Genomic DNA, 15,215 nt, shown 5'->3' with positions numbered 1-15,215 from the left:
TCACACTCGGATGTCCAGCATGATGCGCTTGTCCTCTTCTACGTGCACACCCCAGATGCAGTCCTGCCCCCGGCTATAAGGCTCCGGCCAGTTGGGGGAGAGCACCACTCCAGCTGAGTCTGTAATCTCCCCACTGCACACAGCTGGAAGGCAGGGGAGGCCCAGGAGGTGCATCCCCTCCACATCCCCCCCACCCAGTGCTATGTCCTGGGGCTGCCACTGGCCCACAGGAGTGCCTACCTATTGCTGGGAGCCCCCACCTCCTCCTTAGGTGGGGGCTTGAATCACACATGTCACAGGACCCCTCTGGCCCCAGGTTCTGCAGCTGGCTCTGGTCCCCACCCTGCTCCCTGCCCCGGGCAGGTCTGTCCACAGGTCCCTACTGACCTCGGCAGGCTGGCTCTGTCTCATTCCACTGGGGGTCGTGGGGGTCAATGCACTCGATGATGATGGAACCCTGCTCCAGGGTGTAGCCAGGGTCACAGCTGAACTCCACGGTGGAGCCCACGGGATAGGAGGGGGCACTGCTGCTGAAGTTGCCATATTTGACAAAGGGCTCATAGCAGTGGCCCTGCTGGAAGGCTGCAAACCACAGGGGCCAGCCCAGCTTAGCCTCAACTGGGGCAAATGGGGAGAAGGGGGGAGCCTCCCACCCCAAGGCCTTTATATTTCTGACCACAAATGTATGTCCTAGGCTTGCAGCAGGGGCAGGATGTCCAGAGCACCATACCCTATCATACCCTGCTCAGGAGGCAGGCTTGATCACCATTGTATTCCCAGCACCTAGTTTTGTGCTTCATACACACAGGGCACTCAGTAAATGGTTTTTTGAATGAATGAATGAATGCATGCATGCAGGCATGGGTGGTTCTAGAATGTCTCCTGCAGGAATTTTCTTCTCTAAGGGTTGGGGCCTTTTTTGTTCTTCAAACTCTTGAGGATTCATTCTCTTGGACTAGAGGGCCTGGGTCCACGCAAGGGTCTCCTGCAAGACCAGGGTAGGAATCCCTAAGAACTGGAAGGGAGGGAGAGAGAAGGGAGCACCTAAGTGCTAGGTGAGCGAGGGCTAAGTTGGAAGGAGTGATGATGGGATGGGGGTGTGTGTGTGTGAGAGAAGAGGTCCTAGACTCAAGCCCTCCACCCCTGTGAGGCCCCAGCAGGCTCACCCTCATAGCGAAGGGCCATGCCTGCGGCTGCCCCACTGCTGTCAGTACTGAGTTCCACAAAGAAGTGTCGGCCAGAGCTTAGCAGTCCCTCAATGGGCAAGTACTCCACTTCATAGGAATCATACACTGGAGGAGCCTCCACATTGTCCCCGTTACGGATGATGAGCCTGGGCCAAGAGAGAGAGCAGAGGCTTGGCTGGTGTCACTGCCCTGGAAGGTGTGGGGCCTAGGCTTGGGATCCATCCTTGCCGTGGGGCCTTAGTAGGCTGCACACTCCCATCCCACCAGGACTCTCCTTACCTGTCATCATCCTCCGCCAGGGAAACCTTCTCAAAATGTAAGTGCAGCCTCTGGCCTTCTGGGGCCTCAAGCAGCCAGTGGCAGGTAAGATTGTTGCTGTAGTTGCCCGGGAAACCCGGGGAGACAATGCGGCCAGTGGTGGCATTGCGGGTCACTCCACCGCAGGCAGCTGTGAGACAGGGCAGGGACTGTGGGCTGGCTTTTGGTCCCAGCTCCACTGGATTCTGAATGGCCTACCAAGCCTGCCCACACACCCCGGCTCTTGAGCCCTCTGTGCATTCGTGGTGCCAAAGGTCAATCCTTGGCCCCTGTGATCCTGCAGCCCCAGACAGCCTGGACTCCAGAATCCTACCTCCTAACCTTTCACTCATCTGGGATTATTCAACTCCTTTGACTGTGGTAGATCTGCCATGGTCTAGCCAAGTGGCCCTAGGTAAGTCACCTTCCCTCTCTGCTGACTCCTCTGGGAGGCCTTCCCCACTCTCCGCCCCGCAGGTAGAGCCTTCAAGCCCCTTACCCAGGGCCTCCCACCTTCTTGGGTATATCTGCTGCTTCTACCTCATGCCACTTCCCTAAAACCCATTAATGTTTGGATATGTTCCTTAACTAGGACCCCCTGGGGCAGGTGCCAGGTCTTTTTCAGGCCAGGAACAGAGTTGGTATTCAGTGTTGGTTGAATAAAATGAGTTAATGAATGTAAAAAAGAGGGCAGGACTAGACATAGGCTGACAAACTACTGGTATACATGGCATCACCTCCAAATCTTCTGCCCTCAGCAGACATTGCTACCTAGGGCCTGGCTTCGCATACTTCCTGAGATAGCATCACTACCACCATGGTTCCTGGACTGAGCCCCCTGGCCTGGCACTGTCCTTTTTCCAAGGGGAGGCTGAGCAGCTCACCCAGCCCCATCACTGATGGGGCTTGTGGGTTACTTGGCCACAAGCATCTGGCAGTTGAGCAGGGCCAGAGAAGGGGTTTCAAAGACAAGAGGAGTGTGGTTGGTTTCAGGCAGCACTTTCCTCTCCTCTCCTAGACACACAGCTCTGGAGCCTGTTTGCTCTGAGAGACCAGGCTGCCCTGGCCAGAACATGGCCTCTTTGTCTCTGGATGTTCAAGATGGCAGAATTTTTAAATTTAATAAAACTCCTGGGGCTGGGAGTGTTGTGGTGCTTTTCTTCTCTGCAGAGAGGGCAAGACCCATCTTTCTTCTTAGTCTCAGAACAGAACTGCCCTGTGAATGTGAGCATGCCCACCCTTCACTTAAATTTGTCTGGGGTTCCCTGTTACCTCCAAGTCATCTAAGCTTGAGGGGCCATCGAACCCTTCATGAAGCTGGCTTTCTCCTGACTTGGCTTCAGCCCCATCCCATGTACCTTGCTTGTCCTGTCCTCTAGCGTGCTGCTTTCTGCCTCCACATCTTTACATATGCTGTCCTCAGGATCCACTCCACTTCCCTGAGCTAACATTCTTATAATCCTTCCATGCGCTCTCCCTGGGAAGCTTTCTTTGCCTCCTTCCTCATCTTGGAGCAGCTCTCCCTCGCTTGGATCCTGACCATGCCCTGAATTCACCCCATCACAGCTTGGTCTGCACAGAGCTTGCTACATGCCGGTTTTCCTGCTTGCCAGAGAGCTCCTTGAGGGCAGAGACCAGATCTGGCTTATTCACCTCTGCTTGTTCCTAGCACCCAGGAAGCATTTATAAGATGGAGTACGGTTTAAGAGCCCAAGCTATTAAAAAGAAAAGGAGAGAAAAGAAAAGATACCCAAGCTGCCTTGCACACTGCAGACTAAACGCCCCATCTTCCTTCTGCCAAGAAGCCCCTCTTCACTGGCAGCAACCTCAGACTTCCTGGTCGTGCAGGTCCAGAACCTGGGAGGATGTCTCCTTCCACTTGCCCCCCTCCGTTTGTCAGTATCTCTGGGGCCTCCTCCCTCCTCTCCCTTCCCAAAGTCACTGTCTATGTTCAGACCCTCTTGCCTGCCTGGCCTCTAGACACCACCTGGCTTCCTGGCCTCCTGGTCTCCAGACACCACCTGGCCTCCTGGACACCTGGCCTTCAATTACCACCTGGCTGCCTCTCCTGAGGAACAGTTCTGAGCTCTTCCCTGGCTGTTTTGAGTCCCTGAACACTCCCTCACCTTGTTGCCTCTGTGTTAACTGCTCTGTTAAGTGTTCCCTCCATTAAAATGTCAAATCTTCCATGTCACTTCCCCCAGGAAGCCTCCTAAATACCCAACTAAGAATGATTGCTTCCTCCCTGCCCAGGTCACTTTGTGTGTCTTCATTGGTGCTTCCTTAATTCCTGCTCTGGAAATTGGTGATCCATGTGCTTTTTGCTTCCCCCACTTCCTGGAATTGTAGGCTTTTTGAGGGCATGATCCCTGTTTAATTCACCTCTATATACCTGTGGTGCCTCTATGTAGGAAATACTCAATAATGAGGTTGGATAAACGCTACTGAGGTATGGGACCATTTTTTGGCTTCCTTATAGAGAGCAAATGGAAGGTTCCAGGCAGCAGTCGAGAGCAGGGATAAGCCCCCCCCACCTTACTCCTCTGTTTAGCAGAGTCCCCCAGAGCCACTTACCAATGCAGACAGGCTCCTGGGAATCCCAGAAGGGCTGGGTGGCATTGAGACAGGTAAGAAGCCTGGCACCCTTCAGCTGGTAGCCAGTGGCACAGTAGAAGTGGGCGCTGCCTCCTGGGTGGAGGCTGGTGACAGTCACAGCTCCATAAGCAGGACGCCGGGGAAAATGGCAGTTCAGGAGATAAGCTGCAGAGGGAAAATGGGTGACGTGTGTGTGTGTGTGTGTGTGTGTGTGTGTGTGTGTGTGTGTGTGTTGGGGGGCTGAATCATAGCCAGGGCAAAAGGGGCTTGCCACAGCCTGCCTGGACATGTCACTTGGGGCCAGAGGAAGTGTCGGGAATTCTGGGAGAGACTCTGATTCCCTCCCCAGAAGGTGCCAATGATATTTTCAGCAGCCTGGGCTGGTTAGTGGAGCAAGCACAGAGCTGGAAGTTAGGAGGCTTGGCTTCTGGTCCAAGCTTTCTGATGTTTTTGGCAGGTTTTTTAGCGTCCCTGTGTCCCAGTTTCTCATTTATTTAGTGAGTTTCAAAATGCCAGCCTACCTACAGGGTTATTAAGAGAATAGAGGGGATAGTATTTTATTCAGCGTGGTATCCCCGGAATCCAGCTGGTAGCCCGTCTTTGAGAAATGTGTGCTGAATGACTTATAGATGTGAAAGCACTTGAAGCAATGAGGAGTCTATTCTGATGTAAGTATTCATACTATTTTTCCTATAGGGGACGAATAGGAATTACAGCCAGAACGACTGAAGTCAGACAGTAAAAGCTTTCCCAGTATTCACTGGCAAGGGCTGTGGACTTCTTTTAAAAACAGGATGGGGCGAGGGTGGGGAGGCAGGGCACGCCTTCCTTGGCAGTGGGGGAAGGGCAAGTTGCCTGGGAAACTTGGTAACTTTTGGAATTGTCATACCAAGTATAACCAAACGGTGGCAGCAAATCCTACAAAACAACCTGGCAAGTCCCAACATAGAGCCAAGCCCCAGGTGATACTAAAGATGGGGGTCAGGGCTTGGGTCCAGAGGGGTGTGAAAGAAGGCCAGAGGGGTCAAGGAGAGAGGCTGAGTGAAGGCTGGGCTATGGAGTCTGAAAACCCTTGGGGGTGGTAAGAGGGATGGGGACCATCTAGATTGAGAATCTTGGGGCGGAGGGGCCCACCCTTACTGATTGCACTAGACAAGATGGAAAGAGAGGTCTAGGCAAGAACTCTGCTAACTTCTGTGTGATTTGTATAAATAGAAAAAAGGGGCTGTATCTGAGCAGAATGGGGTCCAGAAATGGGTTTTGTGATTTTCACCTGTCCTGGTTGTAGTCACTGGGCTTGTGTAAAGGGAGAGGATGGTTTTAACTCTTCCTTCTCATGACAATGAGTGGTTACTTGTAATTGGCAGGCAGGGCAGGGCAGCACTTAGGGGACTGCCTGGGTTTGAAAAATACAAGCTCCCCTACTTGCTGTGCCACCTTGGGCAAATTACCTAACTTCTCTGTGCCTCTGTTTCCTTGTTTACCCACCCATTCAGAGTACTGCATCCGGTGCTGTTACATGGGAGGTTAACTGAGAGGACACATGTGCAATTCCTGGCACAGAACAAATACCAAATGTCCCAGCCTGCTGTTATTGTTAGTAATCTTGATTCATAAAAGCACTTCACATCTGCAGGCACCATCCAGCTTCTAAGATGCCTTTATACTCTTCCTACTTGAGGTCTACAACATGCTTGGGTGGAAGGAAGGCAAGGCATGGGTTCTTAAGGATGAGGAAAACTGAGGTTAAGAGAGACCGGGGCACTAGTCCTGATCCCACAGCCAGTGAGCAGTAGAGAGGGCACTTGAAGCTCCTGGCTCTGGAGCCCATTGCGTTCTAATCCCCTCTCCTACCTGTTTCCCTGGGTGAGGTAGAAATCAGGGCTCAGGAGTCAGAGAAACCCATGAGTGACACACAAGGCTGGTCGGTTAGGGTGGCCATTCACAATGACCCGGGGAGAGACCCCAGGCCAGAATGGGATGGGCAAGAGAGTGTGAGGCACTCCAGCCAGAGTGCAGGGAGGGGGTGACATCCAGAGAGGTCTAGAGGTCTAAAGGTGTCAGTACATTTGGCCACGAACCAGATGTACTGACACCTTTCCTGTGAGTTCTTATCACAACTCTGGGAAGGGCGGTCCCCCATTTCACAGATTAGGAAACTGGGATGAGGTGAGAATAGGAGGCTGGGGGCAGATGAGGAAGCCCCCAGACTCCATCGTGGCCACTTCCCAGGAGGAGCTTCCTCCTGTTGCCATGACTACCATTCCCAGGGAGCCTGGATGACTGCAATCTGTTGAGCTATTTTCTCCCTGGCGTCTGTTTCTGGGGCCAAGTCCAGTGCCAGGAATGCTCAGGAGGGAGGAGGGGCATGCCTGGCAGAGCCCTTTGCTTCCTCACCCTGCCTGAGGCTGTGGGAGGGGAACTGGAACCTGGTTCTGCAGTTGAGGCCCTTGTGGGGGCCCATCCTTGTGATCTCCAACATTATCCTGGGTAGCGCAGTGATATGGATACCAGTCCCCTCGCCCCCTCTTCTGGCACCCTCTTTCTCCAGCCCAGGGAGACACGCGTGTGAGCACATGCTCCTCCTGTTCCCATCTCTGGGATCAGGGCTAATTACAGCCTATAATTAGGGGAATTACACTCATTAAGGAAAGAGCTGATCATTGACAAAAACTGGGCCGAGGAGGGAGGACTTCTGGGAGCTAAGCAGAAGGCAGGGCTGGGCCAGCTCTCCCAGCCCCTCCTTGGTGTCTGCACCCCTCCCTGGGCCTCCAGCTCACTGCCTCTCAGCCACCTTTGTCTGGCCAACAGAGGGAAGGTCCAGGGTTTTGTGCAGAGGAATTTGCAGCAAGAGAGAAGGTTACCGTGGCGTGAAATTATGCCTGCTGCTAAGGAGGATTGATGAGCCATTAGGGAGGCTGGCCGGGCCGCCTAGATGCTCACCCTTGTCTCAGCTGGCCCCTTGTCTCTCTCTACCAAGCCCCAGGCCAGCCCTTGCCCACCACCAGGCTCCCTGCTGCCACACCTGACTGCTCTCCCAGTTTGGGTGGAGAGGCTAGGGAGGGGTGAGTGCTGCTTAGGTGGGTTCCAAGCATCCCCATCTCCAGTGCCTGTCCTCCTCCCTGGGCTATGGACCCTGCAAGGCTGTGGAAGTGGTCCCTGACAATGTAGGGCAATGCTATACTTGTTCATACCAATTATTTCCCCATTAGCACTCCCCAGTCTGAACTGGTTACCCTGTCACAGCAGTACAAGGGATTAAGAAGACTTTGCCTGGGGAAAGGGTGCCAGGGCCAGGAAAGATGCTGATGGAAGAGGGGCAGAGGCAAGCCCCAATCCCTCCCTTTCCTATCCTGCCAGCTCTTTAATACTTGTTTCTGGTTCCTTCATGGAACCAGAACTAAGTTCACGGAATGTGCCAAGTGCTAAGCACTTCACGGGAACCCTCTGGTATAATCTTCCTCATGCCTTTATGGAGGAAGTATATTGGTCAAATGGTACAGCAGAGGAAAAGGAGGATTGGAGAGGTCAAATGACCTGTCCAAGGTCAACAGCCAATGGGAAGGAGATTTAGACACAGATCTGCCCGTCCCCTGAGTCTGTGATTTTCCCATTCTATCTTGCCACTCCCCTATTTCCAGAGATGTTCTGAGCTGACTGGGTCCCTAGGATGCTAGGGTGGGTGAGGCAGTTCAGGAAGACCAAGTTGGTAGCTAAGGACCTCCAGAAGGTCACTATCAAGCCCCTTTGATCTTGACCACCTTGCACTTAGGAGAGAGGGCTTCTATTATTATTGCCTATTTAAGTGTCCACCTCCCCTAGAGATTCTCGATTCCTTGAGGGCAAAGGATCTGGAGGGTTGATATTGCCATCTTGATATTGTCAATGACCAGCACAGTCTTGGCAAAGAGCAGATACCTAGGAGGAGTTTACTGGATGAATAAATGAATGAATGAATGAGTGAATGAGTAAATGGCAGTGGGCACCCCTGGGGCTACCTGATTCTGTGTCAGGCCCCCTTCACGACCAGTTCTCTGTAGGGTAGTAGATGGAGGAGAGAGATGTCAAATATGTAATAATCAACTTTAGTTGTACAGAGCTTCACTAGGCACCTGTGTCTGTCTTCCATCATCCCCCCTCCCCTACACAGACCTATAGTAGCACCAGAAATCCCCAGGAGGGTACCCAGTCAGGGCTGGTTCTTCCCTCAGCTGCCCAGGCCTACCTTGGTAGTGGAAATGGAATGTGCCAGGCCCAGCAGGTGGTGGGAGGCTCTGGAACCTCAGTGCTGCTTGGTGGGTGGGGCTACGGATGACTTGGCCCCTCAGTAAGAAAGACTGGTTGGCCAGGGGCAGCGGGTCAGGCCCCCCCAGGCCCTCCACAGTCACCGTCTCCCCCTCTCGGAGGCTGATGTTCTCGACCTGCCATGGAATAGACAGTGAAAAGTAGAGCAGTTAGGCTTCTTCCTGCCAACTGAGCCCCACTGCCCACAGTCTCCTGGGGGCCCCAGACATGGCCTGTCCTCAGGGCTGCTTGGCCACTGGAACCTCCAGGCCCTGGACTGGGCGCTTGAGTGCAAGAGGAGCTCATTTCACCATCTCAGTAACCCTGTGAGATGGGATCTGAAGTTCCTATCCAAGGTCACATAGAGATTATTAGCAGAACTAGAATTTGTAAGCATGTCTTTCTGTCACCAAAGCTATTCAGTGACACCAGGACACCAGCTGCTTCCTGTCCCTTCATTTCTCTGGGGGATGGAGTTGGTGTGTTGAACTAGATGGTGTCCAAGGGCCTGGCCCACCATGTGAGGTCTTAAGCATCAGTCCCATGTGCCCAGCTTCCTCTGGACGCCTCCTGTCATTGGATACTTTACAGGCACCCCAACCCCCAGCCTGCCTCATACTGAGCCTTCCTCTTCCCCAGCCAGCAGCTTCCCTCTCCATTCATCTGTATCCTCATAGTCAAAACTGGCATCTTGCCTCCTCCCTTACACTCCACGGCCAATCAGTCATTCGGTCCTGTCTATTGGACCCAGATCTTTTTACTACTTTTCATCCCCCCTGCCACTTCACAGCTCCTCCCTGTTATTGCTCACTTGGATCACTACGGCAGCCTCCTGACCGGCTTCCCTGCCTGCAGGGTTCCAGCCACTTCTCCCTCCATGTCAATATTTCTGAACTGCAGCCAGTTAGTAGCCCCAACCTATGGCCTGATGTGGTGCTTCCTCACTGAAATCCTTTGGTGGCATTCCGCATAGCACACAAAGACCCCATTATCTAGTCCAAATGCCTTGCTGTGGCCCACAGGGCCCTCCCTAACTTAGCCCCTGCTGATTGCTCAGCCAGGCCCTTCACTGTGCACCCCCCTCTCCACATGCTGGCCACCATTCTCTTCTCTCTGGACCTCTTTTTCTTTTCTTTTCTTTTCTTTTTCTTTAAGATTTTATTTATTTATTTATTCATGAGAGACACACAGAGAGAGGCAGAGACATAGGCAGAGGGAGAAGGAGGCTCCATGCAGGGAGCCCGATGCAGGACTCGATCCCAGGACTTCGGGATTCATAACCTGAGCAAAAGGCAAACACTCAACCACTGAGCTGAGCCACCCAAGTGCCCCTGGGCTTCTTTTTCCAATCTTTCCCTCTGGCTATCCCAGGCCTCTCTACCATCACCCCAGTCCTCAGGCCCTCGATCCCTGGAGCATCTTTCTGGGCTTCATGCCTTCATTCAGTCAAAGGAGGATTGGACTGCAATAGACTGCCCTGGGGGGAAGTGGCAGTGTGGCCCAGTACAAGAAACATTGGATGGGGAGCCCAGAGATCTGTTCCCTCCCCCAAATCCCAGTTGGCTCCTCCTCTCTATCCCTTAGCTCTGAACATCACCCCCTGCCCATTTTTTCTCACCTGGAGAATGGCCTTCTCCCCTGCTCAGCTCATCTTCCCTCAGCTCATCTCTGGGTGTTGGCTGGCTCAGATCAGATTATACCTCTTTCTTACCCAAACACATTAGTGACTTCAGATTGCCCAGAAGACAAGGTGCAAAGTTCTCAGCTCACAGCTGGGCCCAGTGGCTTTGCCAGCCTCATTTGCCCACTCTGTAGTCAAATGCTACACCTCACTCCACCCTTCTGGGTACTTGCATATGCAGGAATGCCCTCTCTTGCCCTTCTAGTGATGCTGGTCATTCTTTCAGATCTCAGGACCACCACCCTCTGCCTTCCAAGCCAGGCCAGTCAGTTCTTTTGCATCAGGCCTTCTGCACCTGTCCCTTCTCTCAGTATGTCTCCATTTTAGCTCAGGATAGCATTTGGGGTCACAATGCCCTCTTCAATAGCCAGTTGCAATAAAGATGTGTGGAGAGAGTGAATGTGTGGACCACTGGAGGCCTTCTTCGCCAGATACCTGTGAGCCGAGAAGCACAGAGGATGGATGCTGAGCCCAGGCAGGTCCCAGGAGACAGCCGTGCTCTGGGTCCCTCAGACTGTGGGTGCTGAGAACAGATGTGCCCTAGGGACTTCTCTGCCTGGGAGAAAAGACCTAGTAGGTCTTTGAGGCCAAAAAGAAGGCTGAAGGCGGGGTGCTGGAATGGCAGCGTCGGCTTTCCGTGAGGAGCCTCCCTTATAGGGCATGTTTGGGTGGAGGGTGCCTGACCATCTGCCAGGGACATTCCTTAGGGAATTCCTGCCGCAGGCAGAGGCTGGATGAGGTCCCTTCAAACTTGGAGATTCTGTGATTCTCGAGTTGGGCAAACAAGACTCACACACGTGGAATCTGTAATTATCGAGAGACGCCAGGCAGCATATAATCTGCCTTAAGTGGCACTGAATGCATGCAGCGGGAATCCTCTGTGGGGGGAGTGGAGGGGTTGCAAGCTCAGGGAGAGTGTGGAGCTGGTAGATCTGCGAGGGCCTTGCAGGGGCCTGGTCTGGGAAGAGGAGGAGGGAGGGAGGATGTTACTGCAGGGAAATGGCTGTGGAGGCAAAAGCAGAGAAGCAGAAATGAACTTAGCATTTTTCCTAGTTGCCACAAACATCCTCTGACCTACAGCTTCCAGCTCGTGACCCTGCTGCTCTGCCACCAGCAGTGCCACTAGTGGTGCCAGCACAGCAATAGCAATTAGCATTCATGGAGCACCTACAGTGTGTCAAGCCCTGTTCTGTTTACAGGCATTATTTCCTCCTCGCCACACTTCTATAAGGTACAGGTAAAATCCCCATAAGTAAACAGAGGCTCAGAGAGGCTAAGGAACTTGCAAAAAGGCCACTAAGGTGTAAAGTAACAGAAATCTTGCGTTGCTGGAGGCAAAGGCAACTCCTTCTCTTCCAATCTCATGGGGGTGTCGCCTGTCCAGATGTCCAGACATGTTTATTTCTGGACCCCATGCCCACCAGGTTTAGCAGCAGGGTGGATTTTGGTCAGACCAGGCTTTTTCGAAGATGTTGAGATTTATGTTTCCACCAGCCATTCTTCCCCCTCGCCAGGAGCCTGTAAGGCTAAGAAAACTGGGAGCTGAGGCTTATGGCCCCCTCAAGCTAGCCTGGCTTCCAGCCTGCCTGGTAGTGAGGGCTGCCATGAGAGCATGGGATGGAGTGGGTCTGGGCTGCCTGGCTCACATCCAGAAGGCACCCTGTTTTCACCTAGGGGCTGTCTGTGCGGCTCTGGTCCCTTGGGTTTCAAGCACCCACTTGCCGGCCTGCCGCAGTGGCTGCAATATAATTTGTCACTTGTTTGAGGGCCAGGCCTGACAGGGGCCAGACAGGGCTGAGTGTTGGACAAGGAGGGTGATGAAGTCTTGATGCAATTTGCAGGCATCTGAAGAGCTTGGGAGACAGATTGAAATGTCAGCTCTGCTCACAAGGGCTGTCTTCCCACACCCATAAGCCTGTGACAAGGGGAGGGGAGCTGGGGGCCAGGTAGGGGGTAGATAGAGCAGAGGGAAGACAAATCCCACAGGACCCTGGGCTGTCTAGCACTGCCCGGCTTCCAGCTGACCATGAGTTCAGTTCAAGGAAGGAAATGCAGGCACTTTGAGGGGGCCGACTCCTTTCTGAATGGGAGGTGAGGAGGATTTAGGTTGCCCTCTGCCAGCCCCAAGACCATTAGCCTTGACTGGCCTGTCTGTCCCCATTCTGAAGCTGCCAGTCGGGTCTCCAGAACATGTCCTAACAGTGTGACTCGTGGATAGGATGATATCAGAATCTCCTGAATAAAACCCTGCACAGGCAGATGAGCCCGAGGATGACTCTGGTGTGAGCCCACCCCCAGAAGATGGCTACAAGCCCTGCACCACTACATTCTTCTGGTCGCCAACATCCATGTGTATAGTCTGATAGAGGCCTGGTTGCATGCACATAGTTCCCTCAAACACATGGCATGGCACACGCCCTCATGCCCACCTTCCCCACATCCATGTGCTCCCTCATCCACATACTCCATAAAATCCATGTGCTCCCCCGCCTCCATGGGCTCCCCCACTCCCAACAGTAGCATCATCACAGCTTCTCCTATGAGACCCTTTATAGTTTCCAAAGCTCCTTCACACCCATTATCCTTTCAGATCTCACAAAATCTCACTAAGGGAGGCAGAGCAGAGTATATTTACTTCTACTCTATAGATAAGGGAACCTCGTAATCAGAAAAGTTGAGAGTTCCTCTTTGGGTCACACAGTAAATGTAAAACAAAGCCAGGATTCTGGACTCTGGACTCCAGATTCCTGGTCTAGTGCTTTGTCTTCAAGCAGTAGTATCCCAGGTCCTGCCCCCAAACTGGAAGAATTCCAGGTGAGTGTCTTAAAGGAGAAGGTAGGCTGAGCTGAGAAAAAGAATTGGGGTAGAGCCCCCCAACAATCCCCAACTGAGCTCCCTCTTTGGATTTGCCATACCTGGGCCAGTCTCCTGGGCCAGGGGAAAACCAGAGGCTCTTGAGTCCTGCAATCAAACCCAGTTCCATCACTGACTAGTTGAAAGGTCCTTGGGAAAGTCACATGACCTTTGTGAACCCTAGTTTTGTGTGTGAAATGGATGGTCATAGACAGTTGATAGGGTTGTGAGGATTAAGTCAGATCCCACCCATAAGGAGCTCAGCACAGAACAGGCACAGCTTAGCAGTCCTCTCCCCCTTTCTTGTGGAGATCTGGGCTCTACCTTGGTAAGACGGTGGCTTTTGCCACAGTGATAGCTCCACCTCAGGTGTGTCAGGGCTTTGCCTAGGAAGCACTCACTGTACCTGGGAGCCACCTTCTGGCCCAGGTCCTACAGCTGCCAGGAAGCAGGAAGGAGGGTCAAGAGCTTGAGGGGCCCTACCCAGTCTGGCCTATGAGGGGGCTTCCTGAACCCAGAAGAAAGACACAGGATCAGAAGGACTGGCTGGGAGGGCCTTTCGGCATCATATGGTTCATCTCCTTTTACAGAGAAGGAAACAGTTCCAGAGAAGGCTAGGGGCTTTGCCTGGTCACTGAGAGATGGGCTGCAGAGGCCCACATGACAGCCTCTGAGCTCTTATCTGAGCTGATGCCCATCCATATCAGACGGGCAGAGTCTGCTCTGAGGGTGGGGAGAGGGGCTGAAATCCACAGGGCAGACCTGCCTGCACTTCCATAATCCCTCTCAGATGAGCCTTCTAGGAGCCAGAACAGAGGAGGTTGCCTGGAAAACTCACCCCATTGACCCACCACCCTATAGGTGTGCACATGAGGCCTGGTCCTGGTTCTGGCTATCAGACTGGCAGTTGGCCTGGCATGAGAGAGCTGTGTTCCAATGAGGCCACCTGAGGTACTAGGGGAGAGACTATGGGCAGCTGTGCCCAGGCTCCAGATGGTACAGAGAGCAGCCAAGCCAAGATGGAGACTGGCAGTGGGAAGGTTCTTGGAATGCCAAGTGCAATGAGAGGCACATGCCAGGCCCAGAATGGTCTGGAACTCTCAGGGGAGACCAGCTGCCTGGAGAAGGGATGGGACCCACATGGGCTGGGGGGCTTGTGCTCACCCATCCTGAAGGGGCTTCTCTGGATCTCTTAAGACAGCCCAGTGCCTGACCCCAATAAAAACAGGCAAACCTCCCTTGATTACAGAGGGCCTGAGCTGGCCTCCTCCATGTGGGCAGCCCAGACCCTCTGAGGCCTGAAGGGAGGTGGGGGCAGAGGATAAAGCAGGTTAGGAGGGGCTGGAGTCCAGGACACAGAGAGCTGGGGAGTTAGGGGCTCTGGAAGCCCTGAACCTGATCCTCATGACTTGAGCCCCAGACTTGATCCCCAGACTTCAGCCAGAGCTGTGGTCACATGGCAGGGGCGCAGTGTGATATCAGGGATGTGATCTGTGGGTCCTTCACATGCTCCTCTCTTCCCATGGTTTCTCCTATCCCCCCTGCCTAGATTCCATCCCTCTACCTACCCTAACCATCCCTGTGAATTCATGGAGGGGCAGGTAGGGGCTTACTCACAATGGAGAGAAGCCACAAGTTTTTCCCAAAGTCTGAAGGAGCCTTGGACACCTTATAGAACTTCTGGCTGCCTCGCCCATTCCAACCCCCACTGCCTGGGCAGAAGGGCACAGCTTTCAGTCCTAGCCTCTGGCAGGAGTGCAATCCAGAAGGCCCTTAGCTCACCTCCCATTCTTGTGCAGTAAAAAGCACCTGTCCCAAACTACCTGGCAAACTTCAACGGCCCGTTTGCCATAGCCACCTGCCTCCCAGTCCAGGCCTGTCTGCTGACCTCTCATTTGTCAGGCGTCAGAGCAGGTATTATGGCCTTTGGAAGGCCTTCTCCAACGCTCCAGGCTGGTGAAGTGTGCCCCATCCTGGAATTCCTACCGTCCCCTGGGCTTCCCATTCCATCCCAACAGTGCTGAGCAATCTGGAGTCACGACTTATGATGTCTGTGTCCCTTGGGAACTGTGTCCAGCATCCAGCACAGAGCCTGGCACACTGGAATTGCTCAATTCATATTTGCAGGACAAATTCATTCATCAAAAAACGGTAGCTAGTGTTTAATGGAGTGACCTTAGGCAGTTCCCTTTCCTTGCTGGCCTCAGTTTACCCAGCTCTCCATAGGTATTGGTCTGCAGTATTGGTAATTCTTCCGGTCCCCAAGTGACCTGAGTGGTATGGCCTGGAGGCCCAGCTAGGAGCAGAGGTTGTGGAAC

At 53.3% G+C, this 15,215-nt stretch overlaps 1 protein-coding gene and 1 long non-coding RNA gene across 8 annotated transcripts in view; one reads left to right on the top strand and one right to left on the bottom strand.

Moving 5' to 3' along the window:
* The window catches only part of SEZ6 (seizure related 6 homolog), a 45,845-nt gene that overhangs the window by 4,995 nt on the left and 25,635 nt on the right, over positions 1 to 15,215 (bottom strand). For all 5 annotated transcript variants that reach the window (XM_041724952.1, XM_041724953.1, XM_041724954.1 and 2 more), the window contains exons 4-9: positions 8,305 to 8,500; positions 4,059 to 4,244; positions 1,467 to 1,635; positions 1,167 to 1,333; positions 388 to 582; positions 5 to 143 (exon numbers count right to left, since the gene is read on the bottom strand). In XM_041724952.1, coding sequence (XP_041580886.1) covers positions 5 to 143; positions 388 to 582; positions 1,167 to 1,333; positions 1,467 to 1,635; positions 4,059 to 4,244; positions 8,305 to 8,500 — 1,052 coding nt within the window. The remainder of the gene's footprint in view (positions 1 to 4; positions 144 to 387; positions 583 to 1,166; positions 1,334 to 1,466; positions 1,636 to 4,058; positions 4,245 to 8,304; positions 8,501 to 15,215) is intronic.
* LOC121473047 overlaps positions 1 to 15,215 on the top strand; it is a 49,593-nt gene that overhangs the window by 9,361 nt on the left and 25,017 nt on the right. Inside the window, exon 1 of one of the 3 annotated variants that reach the window (XR_005983085.1) lies at positions 4,265 to 4,747. The exons of the other annotated variants lie outside the window; for them this stretch is intronic. This is a non-coding gene — a long non-coding RNA (uncharacterized LOC121473047). Of the gene's footprint in view, positions 1 to 4,264; positions 4,748 to 15,215 lie in introns of those variants that run through there. 3 annotated transcript variants of the gene reach the window in all.

The sequence above is a fragment of the Vulpes lagopus genome, chromosome 12 (assembly GCF_018345385.1).
Source record: "Vulpes lagopus strain Blue_001 chromosome 12, ASM1834538v1, whole genome shotgun sequence".
Taxonomy (NCBI): domain Eukaryota; kingdom Metazoa; phylum Chordata; class Mammalia; order Carnivora; family Canidae; genus Vulpes; species Vulpes lagopus.
The sequence above is the reverse complement of the archived record's forward strand: the minus strand, read 5'-3'. Positions and strand labels throughout refer to the sequence as shown.